Genomic DNA, 12,971 nt, shown 5'->3' with positions numbered 1-12,971 from the left:
ACTGTTTGGTTACCCTCATTCTTCAAAATATCTTCTTTTGGGTTCAGCACAAGAAATTAATAGAGGTTTGGGACAACATGTGAGTGAGTAAATAATGACAGAAATTAAATTTTAGGGTGAACTATCCCTTTAATGACAGTCGACAGCATGTTTAGTGTCCTGTCCCTTTAAGAGCTGCTCCCATCTAATATACAGGCACGCATCCGTTTCTCTCTTAACTATTTACTTTCATTTTAGAGATAACCAACTCAGTCTGTATGTAAACCTTGTGTGTTTTGACAGTATTAGCGCAAAAGATAAGTTAGTTGAGTAATCAGGCGCTGTTAGACAGGCTTTTTAGTGCGCGTGCTTCAGTTGTATGCTCAGAAAAAGCACAGACCAGCGCGCGAATTAAACATTTAACCAGCAAGGCTTGTGCAAATAATGTACTTTTGCGATCGCGAATAAGTGCAGTGTCCTGTCAGAGTAACTCTACTGCTGTATGTCGTGTTGTACAGTATATAGAGACGGAGACCAGACCTGTATTTGACATAATGTGTGCTGTAGCACGATACTACCATATTTCTTCAAAAGCAGATCGTGGAGACAGTTTTATCGTCCACGATCAAAAATCGTCATATCGCACACCCTAAGCCCAGCCAATTCCAGCGGTCTCGCCACTGGGGCTGAAACTTTCTCTGACTTTTCTTTTCGTATTCCCTTTCGCTTTCCCTCAATTCCTCTGGTGATTTTCTCTTCCTTGCCTTCTCTTTTTTACCCGGCGTTTGGCCGGGTGATGTGGGTTTCAGAAACATGTAGCCTAGCTTAATAGCTATAGGTAGGTGCTGAGCAGCAGTGTGCAGTTTGCGCGCGTAACCGCGGGAGCGAGCAAGGCGGTGCAGACGGAGCGTAAGGCTGTCGGGATCACGTAACGTGTTAGCGGTGGTTACCGAGACGATTAAACAGAAATCAAAACACAGAACCACAGGTAATTAATGTGAAATTAGACTTTTTTTAATCGAGGCATTATTTTTACTGGCCCCACCGGGCTAGTGGTTGGAGCGATCTGGTGGCCCTGACGGTTTTAAAAGTACGTCCGGGCCACCGGGCCAATTATATTGTCGACCCCAGCCAAGCAAGTGTCCATCTCATAGTCCAAATCACTGAAATCAGTTCAGTATTATAGTGTAAGAATGACAACATTTACTAATACTAAAATTATAATCAAACACTTTTTAAAGAAGTATTTACCAGAAATATTATTTACCAGAATTTATTTAGGTGAAAAATGTAAATGTGCAGTATTTCTGAAAAAAAAATAAAATAAAATAAAAAAAATAAATATAAAATCAATGAACTGGAGATGCTTTTGATTATTAAAATTTAATTTAACAATTAAAATGGAGTAAAGAAAAATGAAAATGGAAAAATTAATTTGGAAATAAAACGTAAAACATTTTTTGTGGTAATAAAAGTGAAGAATAGCTTTTAAAATGGCTTAAAATACATATGTAATAGCAGTGTTAATTTTGGCAGGCATTTTTGATTTAGTCTTAGTCTTTATCTTGAGACGAAAATGCTTAATAGTCTTAGTCACATTTTAGTCATTTGAGTCTTTCATAGTTTTAGTTTAGTTTTAGTCGACGAAAAGTCATTGCATTTTTGTCAACTTTTAGTCATTACTTTTAGTCAAACTGCAGTTACCAACATTTATTTTGGTAGCTATTTTATATGTAGTATTCAAACAAAAATAGTCATCAATTCTTCTCTCTTTAGACCAAATCAATTAAGCTTAGTTATGAGAAATTTGAATCAAGGATTGAATTTGGAAAAACTGGAATAAATTTTCATTTTTTGGTAGAAATATAAATTAAACTCATTTTTCAGATACAGTAGGTTTACTTAACAAGTATACATTTATTTAACATCTTTTGTTGGTTAACATTTATGACAGATAATTAGGAATGCTGTCCATTTAAGACGGAAGGTATGTATGTAATAGCCTACTGACATACATTCAGTTTTCACCCACCTGTTTAAGCTCACTTAAACCATAACGGACTGTATTTCCGTGAGATGCTCTACATGAGAGACATGTGGACTGCTGTGTGTGTATTTGAGCGCTGAGAACTGATCGCGCGCTGTATGAGAACTGAAGAAGTGGAGCGCGCGCGAGAGAGAGCACTTCTGTCAGCGCGTTTCCGCCTATCGCACCTTCACTGACTTTAAGTTAATCCACAATGAATTGTGACTCCCGGGAAAAACGGGACGTCTGGTCACCCACTCCCTAACCCTTCGGGTGCTGAGGCCATTGTTTCAGATCGCTATAGTTCGCGTTTTGGTAGCCTATCCGTCCACTGCGGCTGCCATGCAAACGCACCTTATCCAATAACAGAGACGCACATTTTGAAAGACAAGACAGTTAACTTGGCCTATAGGATATATTTTGAATATCCGGTAGTTCTCAAATAAAATTTTAGTCCCGTCTCGTCTTGTTAATGAAGACGCGCATAAATTTCGTCATAGTTTTTATCATCAGATACTAGTTTTAGCTCGTCAACGTCGTCTTAGTCACAGAAAAAAGGTTCGTTGACGAATATTTTCCATCGTCGTCTTCGTCAACGAAATTAACACTGTATAATAGCAATGATGCAATAATAATTAGTTCAAATAAAGTATCAAAAGCAAGAAATCATATGGTTTTATTGAACAAAACTGTTAAAATACATAATGCATTATAAGAGTTAATGTAGATTACGCATTAAAACACAGGCCTGCAGGGGCGCCAACGACCTGATGATTATTTTTACACATGACTGCCGATCTAATACTGGTTTAATATTGACCAAGCACCATTCAATTCAAATGTCCACTTAATATTTGGCCATTTCTTTAGGACAGAAAGGCTATAGCCACTGTAATTAAATGAATGTGGACATCAAAACGTTTTTTAAGACAAAAAAACAGCTGTGTTTCTGATTACATACTGATGTATTTTGCGCATATTGGTTGGTAAAAGTGAAAGTGAAGTCCATTCCGGGTGGGAACAATCGTTTCTACAGTGGAACTGAACAGAGCGGTTCGAGAACAGACATGCTGGGTACCCGCTGTTCTCTGAGCTCGTGCTTTAGACGCGTGCGCTGCACACAAACATTGCACAAGTTCTTTCCCTTCTTCTGCTTAATGGTTTAAAAATCACTTTAAATTGCGAACGTGGGAATCGCTAAGTGGAATCGAAATGCACGCGTCTTATTGAATACCTGGTTATTGGAAATTTGAAACCGGTTCTCGATACCCAACCTTACGTGTGACGCGCTCATATCACGAGGTGCCTCACACAGAATGTGCTTTTGTGTTGACAAAGATGCAACGCGGGCAGTGGACTTGAGCACAGTGTTTTTAGAAAGCAGTTTCATGTATGAGACGCTGCAGGAGACACGAGTGCAACAGTCAAACATCCATGTTTACACAGAAAAAACAATGGAAAAGCAGCACAATCGAATAAAAACCTGTAACTACTACTGTATGTCTGATATTTGATGTTTGCATCATGGTGACAGACTGACAGCTGCTGTTTTTACAGAACATTTATAGTTATAATAGTCTACTGCTGCTATACCTTCAGTCATTTTGAAATTGAATTACCTTGACTTAAGATTTTAAGCATTTTTCTCGTATCATTTCTGAACATATAATATTTATAAGACAAGTTTGTACAAGATGTAGTTGTAGTTCATGCATCTTTTCTGCAAAGATATTTAACAAGTGATTTGTTTAACATTTACATCATGTTGACAACATGTGTGCTGCACTTGGAATATAGAATTTTCTTTAAATAGAAGGTTAATACAGAAAAAGTTATTTGGATCATGTTGTAGTTACATTTTCAAGTTGACTAGTTAAAAATCGAGATTTATATTTTTTGCCGTATCGCCCAGCCCTACTGCTCATGAAGATTAATGCTGCATCAGGATCTGATGGCGGCACGTTCAGTGGGGTATTGTTGTACCTTCTCTCCGCGCTGCTCGTTCAGGAGCTCCACCCGCCGGCACAGGACATCGATGGGCTCTTTGAGACGGCAGGAGCCGATGATGTCCTCCAGGTACTCCAGCATGCCCTCATCGTGCTCCGTCTGTCCTTTGGGCTTCATCATGGCAATCTGCTCCACCTCGCCCTGACAATGAAACGGCACAACAGCACTTACACACACCGAGTCTGACGCACCTCTCATCTCCACACAGATTTAGTCAGGAATGAGCAGTGAGATGTTCAACAGTCACTACATGTCACCTGTCAACTGCTAAAGATTCTGCTATTCTGTTGCAAAAGCAAACAAACATGGAGTAAAAAAAAAAAAAAAGATATAAATTGTTTTCTTTTAACCATGCAAACCATTATTGCACTGCAATTAACAATTAACCAGTATTTCCCATTAATTACCTAGACTGTGACAACCCAACATAGTTCATATGAAAATTAGTGCTGGGCAACAATTAATTGCATCCAAAACAAAAGTTTGCTTAAATAATGTGTGTGTAATGTGCATATTTATTATGTACTTCTAAATACACACATACAGTATATATTCTGAAAATATTTAGATGTATATATTTATATCAGTGCTTCCCATACATGAGCTTTACCTGGGTGGCCCGCCCAGGAAGATAAAATTCAAATTCCACTTTTCTAATTTCTGTGCTTTCTGACCTTTTTGGATGACCGGTGTAAACTGCGTAACTTTCACATGTGCCATAGTTGGGCTATGTTTGGGATCATTACTATTTGTTGGCCATTTCATGGAGAGCGATGAATGCACCTTTTTAAATTGTTTCATGGTGCTTGCTTGTATTTTAAAAAACAAATCGCAATGTTTGCAATTTACATTGTCATTTAAAATAAAATGATCCTAAACTAAGTACAGCGTGTGTTTCAGTGCCGAGAGGTCAGTGAACCGCTTTCACCGGCGGTGCTGCAGTAAAACACACGGTCGATCACATGAAACATTTGAATGTGACTATTGACACAAGCGAGGTGCAAAGCTTTGTTTATAAGAGAAATAACTGGTTAGCAGCAAATGTTACATCATGACCATGCTTTTGGATTCATGCCGTTCGATACATTTAAAGCCACACACGGCTTTGTGTTCGGTTTTGGTCACAAATTTACACAAACTTAATCATATTTGTTTCTTTTCCCAAATCCTCACCGTCTGACTCTCTAATTTGGCAGGTTTATTTTATTGTCATTCACTTTTAATCCCTGCTTTCACATCTCTAACTGTGGTAAACATGCGGGGGGAAATTAAAGATTTCGTGGCCATGAGTTAAGAATTTGTTCCAACTTAAAGGGATAGATAGTTCACCCATAAACGGAAGATTTCGGAACACAAATAAAGATATTTTTGATGGAATCGGAGAGCTCTTTGATCCTCCATAGACAGCAAGGATCCTAACATGATCAACGCACAGAAACGTAGCAAGGAGATCGGTAAAATAGTCCATCGTGACATCAGGGGTTCAACGGTTTACGAAGCTAATACTTTGTGCGCAAAGAAAACAAAAATAACGTTTTATTCAACAATTCTTCTCCCAGAGTTATAGTCTTCCGCCATTTTAGAGAGTACCCCAGAATGTAATCAACGTTGTTTACGTTCATTAGAAACCGTGCTTTACAGCATTACAGGAAGTATGATAGAGGAACTGACCAGTCCTGTATGTGTGGTTTGACATCAGCCACTGAAACCACAACAGCTGTGATATTAATTCATCTTATATTAAAGCAATGAGACTCTAGCAGTCATTTTACGATGTGAACGCACTGATAGTTTTTGGGTGCTGACAGACACAGCAAAGTGATTACATTTCAATCTAACACATCAATCACACAGAAGAGAACAGTTGCAACGGTAAACTGAACACAAGGGTTAACCGTGCAAAGAGTGTCCAAACATGGCCCTAGATGACAGCAGCACTCACAGTGAATAATGATGCAAAGGAAGAGAAGGAAGCTGGCTCCTGCCTCACTGAAGCAACACACAGAATATTGGGGCTGGCCTTGACTTTAACACACCAATATTTACGTGCTGCTAAAGCGAGGAAGGTAGAGTGGACAGATGATGACCTCTGACCTTTTTGGACAGTCCATGTTTACAAACCGTGTGCAATTGTCAGGTTTAGCGTATGAGAGTCCCTTAAAACTCTAGAGCAGCAAATGATGGTTTGCACCTTCCCTCATGTTGAAAACCATGATGTGCTGCTATAGCGGCCTAAGGTGGATTTAGCCCGGTTACGACTCTCCAGAAAACACAAGAGGCCAACAGCTGTGATGAAAGCATGCAGCGCTTCAAGAGAGGTAACATGATTACCTGCAGGATGAGGAAGCGGTTGTGGTCCAGGTCGATGCCGTGGCTGCGCAGCAGTGTGCCCACATCTTTGAAGGTTGCTTTTTTGCCATTGATGTGATAGGAGGAGGAGTTATCTTTGGCAGCAGTTCTCGACACGAAGAAAGAGCTGTTGGGAATGACTTCGTAGTCGTCTCCTTCCTGAACACACAGAAGAGACACTTCAGCACTGGGCAACAGGGACAGGTAGACCACACACACCACAGATATAATATGGATAAATGGTTCAAAGAATTCTAAAATGTTTATTTGTTCTACTTTTTAAATGATCTACATGCATGTTTTTGTTGCATATATGTGTTCTAGATTCAATGTAAACACTATGCTTTGGAATAAAACATTGTAACATTTGTCTTGCCAATAAAGCACATATTGAACTGAATTGACTTCAGGGGTTTGAAACTGTCATCGAACAACCAATGTAACGAATAGATTTTTTAAAGTACAAATATGCAGTGCAGTCCCTCAATTCAAGTAAGCTACTAAAAACAAAATCAGGGCCTGAATTTCAGCACAGTATTTTGGGTATTGTGCATAATTTTACTCCTTCCTGCAAGTATTTATTCACTGTATATGTAGGTTGAAGGAGTAGATTAGTCCACAAAGATGAACAAACTCAATAGTAGTGTTTCCACTGTCGGGCCAAAAGCGGGTGTGCTAGTGTGTGCCAGGGCCAGTCGCGTTTCCACTGTCACTTCCGGGGCTTGATCGTGCTCGTCGGTGCTTCCAACGGCCAGGGTTTTTTGGCCCTTGGGCCAAAGTGGGCCAGCTGGGGCTAGAGGAGTGGTTATGAACAAAGGCAGAGTTTCTCTGCGTCTGATTCATATCTCAGTGTGCAATGATCTGATTGACTTCAAATTACAGTATATAACAACAAACACATCAATTGGTTAAGACATCAAGTAGGATAATACATTTTTTCTTTTTATAATCTGAGCTCAAAAATGAAAGTGTGCTTAATGGGTACGTTTACCCTACTGTGAATTGGTACGCTGTAGTACCGACACAATTCGGTCGGTACCCTTAAAAGTAGCGAGTTCGGTACCCAACCCTAATCGTCAGAGGCATTAGCCACAGGTGATATCTCTGACATCTATCGTTGATACACAATACTATCGTTTATCGGCACAATCCTACTCTAATAATATAAATGCTTTAGCAGACAAAACTTAACTAATCAGAAGCATAATGTACAGGGTCAGCTTTGTTTTTTTAGAGCATTTGTAAAGCACTCTTCTTCATCAAACAGCTTAACATATGTATTGTACAAACACAAATGCAGTGAACACGCAATCATTTAGGTGAGAATCATGTTTAAAAAAATTAAAGTGAGGAAACAGAATTTTGGAAATGAGTTTCAAAATTTAAGGCCCTGCAAGTGTGATATTTATGCAAAAATAAAAATATTTAACAACGCTTTAGATGAAGTATACTGCTGACAGTGTAGATATAATTTGTACTGCCAGTTAAAAATAAAATAATAATTTATGGCCTCTAATTTTCTGACTTTCAAATGAAACTGAATTAACTGTGGAGACAGAAATCTGTTCTCCATCACTAGGCCTGGCTCACCTGGTCGATGATCTTCTGGAAGTGCACCTCCACAGTGCAGCTCTGGATGTCCGGATGGCTGTCAGAACTGTGGATCAGAACCGACAGCTTCTTCGAGCGAATCTTCTGAGCTCTGTATCCAAACACGAACAGCATGGAGTCGATCACATTGGACTTGCCACTGCCGTTTGGACCGATGATGCAGGAAAAACGCTGATGACAAAGGTTTAAACAGAATGTCCTGAAAACAGTATCAACTCACTTCAGGGAACACTTTCCCACACTAGTGTCATAGTATCAGTGAAGCTAAGAGAGGTGATGCAGTACAACACTCAAAGACTGTGGAAACAACATCTCAAGTATTTGAACACATGATCACTCTTAATGTCTAAACGACACTGCAATAAAGCAAGCGAGAATGATTGTAAAAGCTAGATCTCACAATTTTCAAACAAAGAATGTTGTATGATTTGAAACGCAACAGAGTCCCCCCAAAGTTGAAGAAATAACTAATTTGCTCTAAATTGCTAAATGAATTAAAAATCATTATTTCATATTTTAGAAATCAACAATACTCAATAGGGCGCAATTAACAAATCAAACAGCACTGTTTTATTGTCTACTGCAAACACCAAACCTGGCTATTAACTGAGTGAATTTTGTTCAGTGTGAGCAGACGGCAGCAGAAGGAGGATGAATTAAAGGTCCCATATTGTACACCTTTCTGGTGTTTTATGTCCTTAAGAATATATATTCACGGTATAAGCACCAAAAACCATCTCAATATAATTTTACAGGTCCTTTCTCATGAGCTCTGATAAAAACAGGTCGATTTGGCCTGTCTAATTAATATTCATGAGCATATATTCTGATTGGCCTGTTGTTTTCTGAGTGACGCACCGCTAGGCCAGCCACAGGTAACTAGGGTCATGTAGGACCGACGTCACAATTACGTCACCGCACTAAGCTGGAAGCAATACAAAGGGAAAATTGCCCTGGAGGTGGCCCATTCAAACCAGAGCAGATTCATCTTGTTGTGATGTTGGGTGCCAGAATCGACATAGAAATTTGATCACATACCTGCTGCCACTGCCAGACAAAAACCAGCAACAGCTGTGGTTAAACGTGATAAAACGAGCAGCTGGACAGAAACAATAGTCATAAATGTTTGTGTTTGCAGCACACTTCTTATCAGAAACGGTTCAATAAAGTATTGTCTTTTGTAGTCATGGGCGCGTCTGAAGATTTCTTGCATCTCACGACTGTCGTGTATGAAATAACGCTTGTGTGCATGTGTGTAAAACAACAAACTGACGATTTATATATAATCATTTGTAATTGTATACATTGTTGTGATTAACTGTGGCTGGAATAATATTGTAGCAGTAAAAATAGTTGCCTGCTGAAATTGAAATGTATTTACATCTTCATCATGACTAGACAGACACGGTGAGTTTGTCTTTACTATACATGTTAGCTGTGATCCAGCTCATAGTAACAGTCCTGTCAGATCGTCCATCCTTTGAGTGAAGGGTGTAACGTTACAGGTCGCCGATCTGGTTTCGTACGTTAAAGTGAACCTTTTTGACATGTTTCCGTGTTGTTGTTGCTCATGGATGCCATGCTGTCTGGGGGTTTGGCAAAAGGACGGAAGGCGGTGCTCGGGATGGTGACTGGAGGCGGTGACTGAGTTGTTCGGACGTCACATTTTTACGGAAGTCACAGCGGCTCATGAAAAAACACAGCAACTTTATGCAGGCTGTGTGCACTTTACGGTGGACTGACTGTTTTGAAACTTAAATGTTAGTTACATAGCCCCTAGATCTCTGTTATAATGAAAAAAGCCAGGAAATTTCAGTTTTGACAATATGGGACCTTTAAAGTGTGAACGTTCATTTCTACTGCATGTTCAATGACTTTGTAATGTTTAACTTTGAAACTCATAATAAATGCATTGTTTGTGCAACTGATGTTTGAGACCGGGTTACTGCTGATAACTAAAGCCATAAAAAAAACATTCCCATTACTTAATTTAATAAATAAATAATTTACAATTATTTCAGCTAGTCGCTAAGGCAACATTTCTAATTTGTCTACTAAAACTAAAATATTAACAAAAACTATAGTAGTATGTAAATGATACTAATAGTATAGTAATAGCATACTACTGATACTAATAACACTGTATTGAGTTTCATTTGAAGTACTTCCATTGTGGAATATGATTTTATGTGAAGAACTGACTGCACTAAAAACAAAACACAGCTGATGCAAAGACATGGAGCACAAATGAATCAGGAAACTGAACTCTGAAGCAGAAAGGGCTGGAGATACCTTATGGAAGGGGCCCAGAACCTGCTCTCCGGCGTAGGACTTGAAGTTTCTGTTGAGGATGTGTGTGATCATGAGGCGCGGGGCCCCGGGCTCGGAGCTCATGGCGGGAGGTGGCGGAGGAGGGATGCTGGCCAGGATCTCCTCCAGACTACGGCTATCCAGCTCCTCAGCAGACTCGCCCGGAGACGCATCTACAGAAACAACCACAGTCAAAGCACTCTCACACACTTCATCCGATCAAACACGCTGAAGAACTGCGTGTGCATCTGACTAAACCATGCAAACATGACTGCTCGGCTTGTTTCAGGCCAGAGTGAGCACTGCTGCATTCACTGTGCCTGCTGATCACATTACACCTGTGTCTGTATGCCACGATTAAACTCAGACACGTTCTGTCATTTACTGAATACTGCTTCTGATTTACAAACCTGCATCTGGACAAGTTTTCTAACATAGTTGTGTTTTTGTTAAAACCATGAGAATTTTTGTTTCTGCTAGAGAGGATTTTATCTCACTTTTTGCCCACAATTACAACTTTAAGCATTGTGAGAACAAAAAGTTAGCATTTGTTTTTTCTGTGGTGGAATCAATTATATTGAAATGTACTTCTTATGCATATTTGTGACTCTGGAGCACAAAAGCAGTCATGAGTAGCACAGGTACATTTGTAGCAATAGACAACAATACATTGTATGAGTCAAAATTATACTTTTTTTTGTTTTATGCCAAACATCATTAGGATATTAAGATCATGTTCCATGAAGATATTATTAAAATAGAAGATATCAAAACTTCATTTTTGATTAGTAATATGCATTGCTGAGAACTTCATTTGAACAACTTTAAAGGAGATTTTCTCAATATTTAGATTTTTTTGCTCCCTCAGATTCCAGATTTTCTAATAGTTGTATCTCAGACAAATATTGTCCTATCATAACAAACCATACATCAATGGAAAGATTATTTATACAGCTTTCAGATGATGTACAAATCTCAATTTTGAAAAATTGACCCTTAAGGCTGGTTTTGTGCTCCAGGTTCAAATTATGAAGAAACGTCAGGTTAAATGAAACTTTAGCGACATATAATATATTTTTGTGATGGGTCAGTCAGATGAGAAGAACTGCTGCTCCTGAACGCTGTTGGTCATTCCTGCTGTTTAGTCGAGTGAATATTAAGTTCCATTAGCAGCAGGCTAACGGACTTCACTAAACAAAAGAGCCGTGTCGGGATGAGAGGAAACATGAGCGCGTTTGCAGAGTAAAGACGTCTCTCCCGGGACAGTCTGCGGTCTCACCGTGCTCCGCGGCGGCGCTCGGGGGTCTGCGGGCGGCACTCTGCTCCTCATCGGACTCTGCCGCTCTCTTCGCAGCCGTCGAGCTCTTGGTTTTCACAGGCATGATCCACGGCAGCTGAAAGCACATTAGCCCGGGTTAGTCTGCACTGATGAGGGACACAGCCCGTGTCTGTGTTGTTCAGGAACACGATGCACAACAAACAGAAACATCAACAAATCATTGCATACGTGGTGAAAACTTCATTACGTCTCATCATAAGTCAGTGAAGTGTGTGTGTACATCATAATACAGTGAAGTGTGTGTGTACATCATAATACAGTGAAGTGTGTGTGTACATCATAATACAGTGAAGTGTGTGTGTACATCATAATACAGTGAAGTGTGTGTGTACATCATAATACAGTGAAATGTATGTATATGTACATCATAATACAGTGAAGTGTGTGTGTACATCATAATACAGTGAAATGTATGTATATGTACATCATAATACAGTGAAGTGTGTGTGTGTGTGTGTGTGTGTACTGACGGCGGGGTTTCGCCGCTCACACAAAGGAAAACACACACAGCTGACAGCTAACTACAACACGACTAACCGAGCGCGTGACGCGACAGCACTGTGGAGAACACCTCAAACTACACCAGCAGCACGAGCTCGTTAACAACGGTTTAAACTGAAAGATTTCAAACATTAACACCGAGATGCTGCGCTTCAGCGCAATAATAACGCGAATATTCACAGCTTTATAAGCGACATGACAGCGATGTGTTTGCTAACTGCCCTCGGACACTTAATAAATAATATATGTATTAACACATCTAACTTATTCACTTTAAATGAAATAAGACATAATTAACGTCTAACTGCGTCACGATAATAACTACCACAACAACCAATGAATCTGTTATTTCATTAAAAATCAGCTTAAACTAGTACTAGTTCACATTATGGAGATATATGGTGGTTTCTGAACGCCTGATGCGACTGTTAATGATGTAATTAATTCATTAAGGTTAATAAACGGGCGTGTGCGCTCTGAGGAACTGACACCTCACAAACAGCCCGAGTACATGTGATCGTTTACCTGTGTTTCGGCTGATTTCCCTCGCTGTCGTCGATATTACTCTGTATTCTGCGCGTTAAAGAGTGAAATGAAGGTAAATCCGCGCGCTGTACTTCCTCTACAGAACAAACGCTCGTAAATGGCGCGCAAACTCAGAGCACGAACCCGAGTCCGTTGCAGCCGCGCAGTGCTTCATGGGAACGCGTCACGTGACCGGGCGGGTTTATTTATTTATTTTTTAGTGACAAAAGGCACACTGAACATATAAAAATCAATTTAAAAGCAGTTTATAAAAAAAAAGCATCATGAATTAAGTAGCTAAAGAAAAAACAGTCAACCCGTTAA

The 12,971-nt window shown here is 39.6% G+C and overlaps 1 protein-coding gene across 1 annotated transcript in view; it reads right to left on the bottom strand.

Annotated features, from left to right (window-relative positions):
- smc4 (structural maintenance of chromosomes 4) overlaps positions 1-12,815 on the bottom strand; it is a 35,827-nt gene extending 23,012 nt beyond the window's left edge. The window contains exons 1-6 of the mRNA XM_079392216.1: positions 12,648-12,815; positions 11,562-11,676; positions 10,265-10,455; positions 7,952-8,143; positions 6,344-6,520; positions 3,989-4,153 (exon numbers count right to left, since the gene is read on the bottom strand). Of these exons, the coding sequence (XP_079248342.1) occupies positions 3,989-4,153; positions 6,344-6,520; positions 7,952-8,143; positions 10,265-10,455; positions 11,562-11,664 (828 nt within the window). The 5' untranslated portion in view covers positions 11,665-11,676; positions 12,648-12,815. The remainder of the gene's footprint in view (positions 1-3,988; positions 4,154-6,343; positions 6,521-7,951; positions 8,144-10,264; positions 10,456-11,561; positions 11,677-12,647) is intronic.
- Between the last annotated feature and the right edge of the window lie 156 nt (positions 12,816-12,971).

The sequence above is a fragment of the Barbus barbus genome (assembly GCF_936440315.1).
Source record: "Barbus barbus genome assembly, chromosome: 34".
Classification (NCBI taxonomy): Eukaryota; Metazoa; Chordata; class Actinopteri; order Cypriniformes; family Cyprinidae; genus Barbus; species Barbus barbus.
This window is presented reverse-complemented; position numbering and strand designations above follow the sequence as displayed.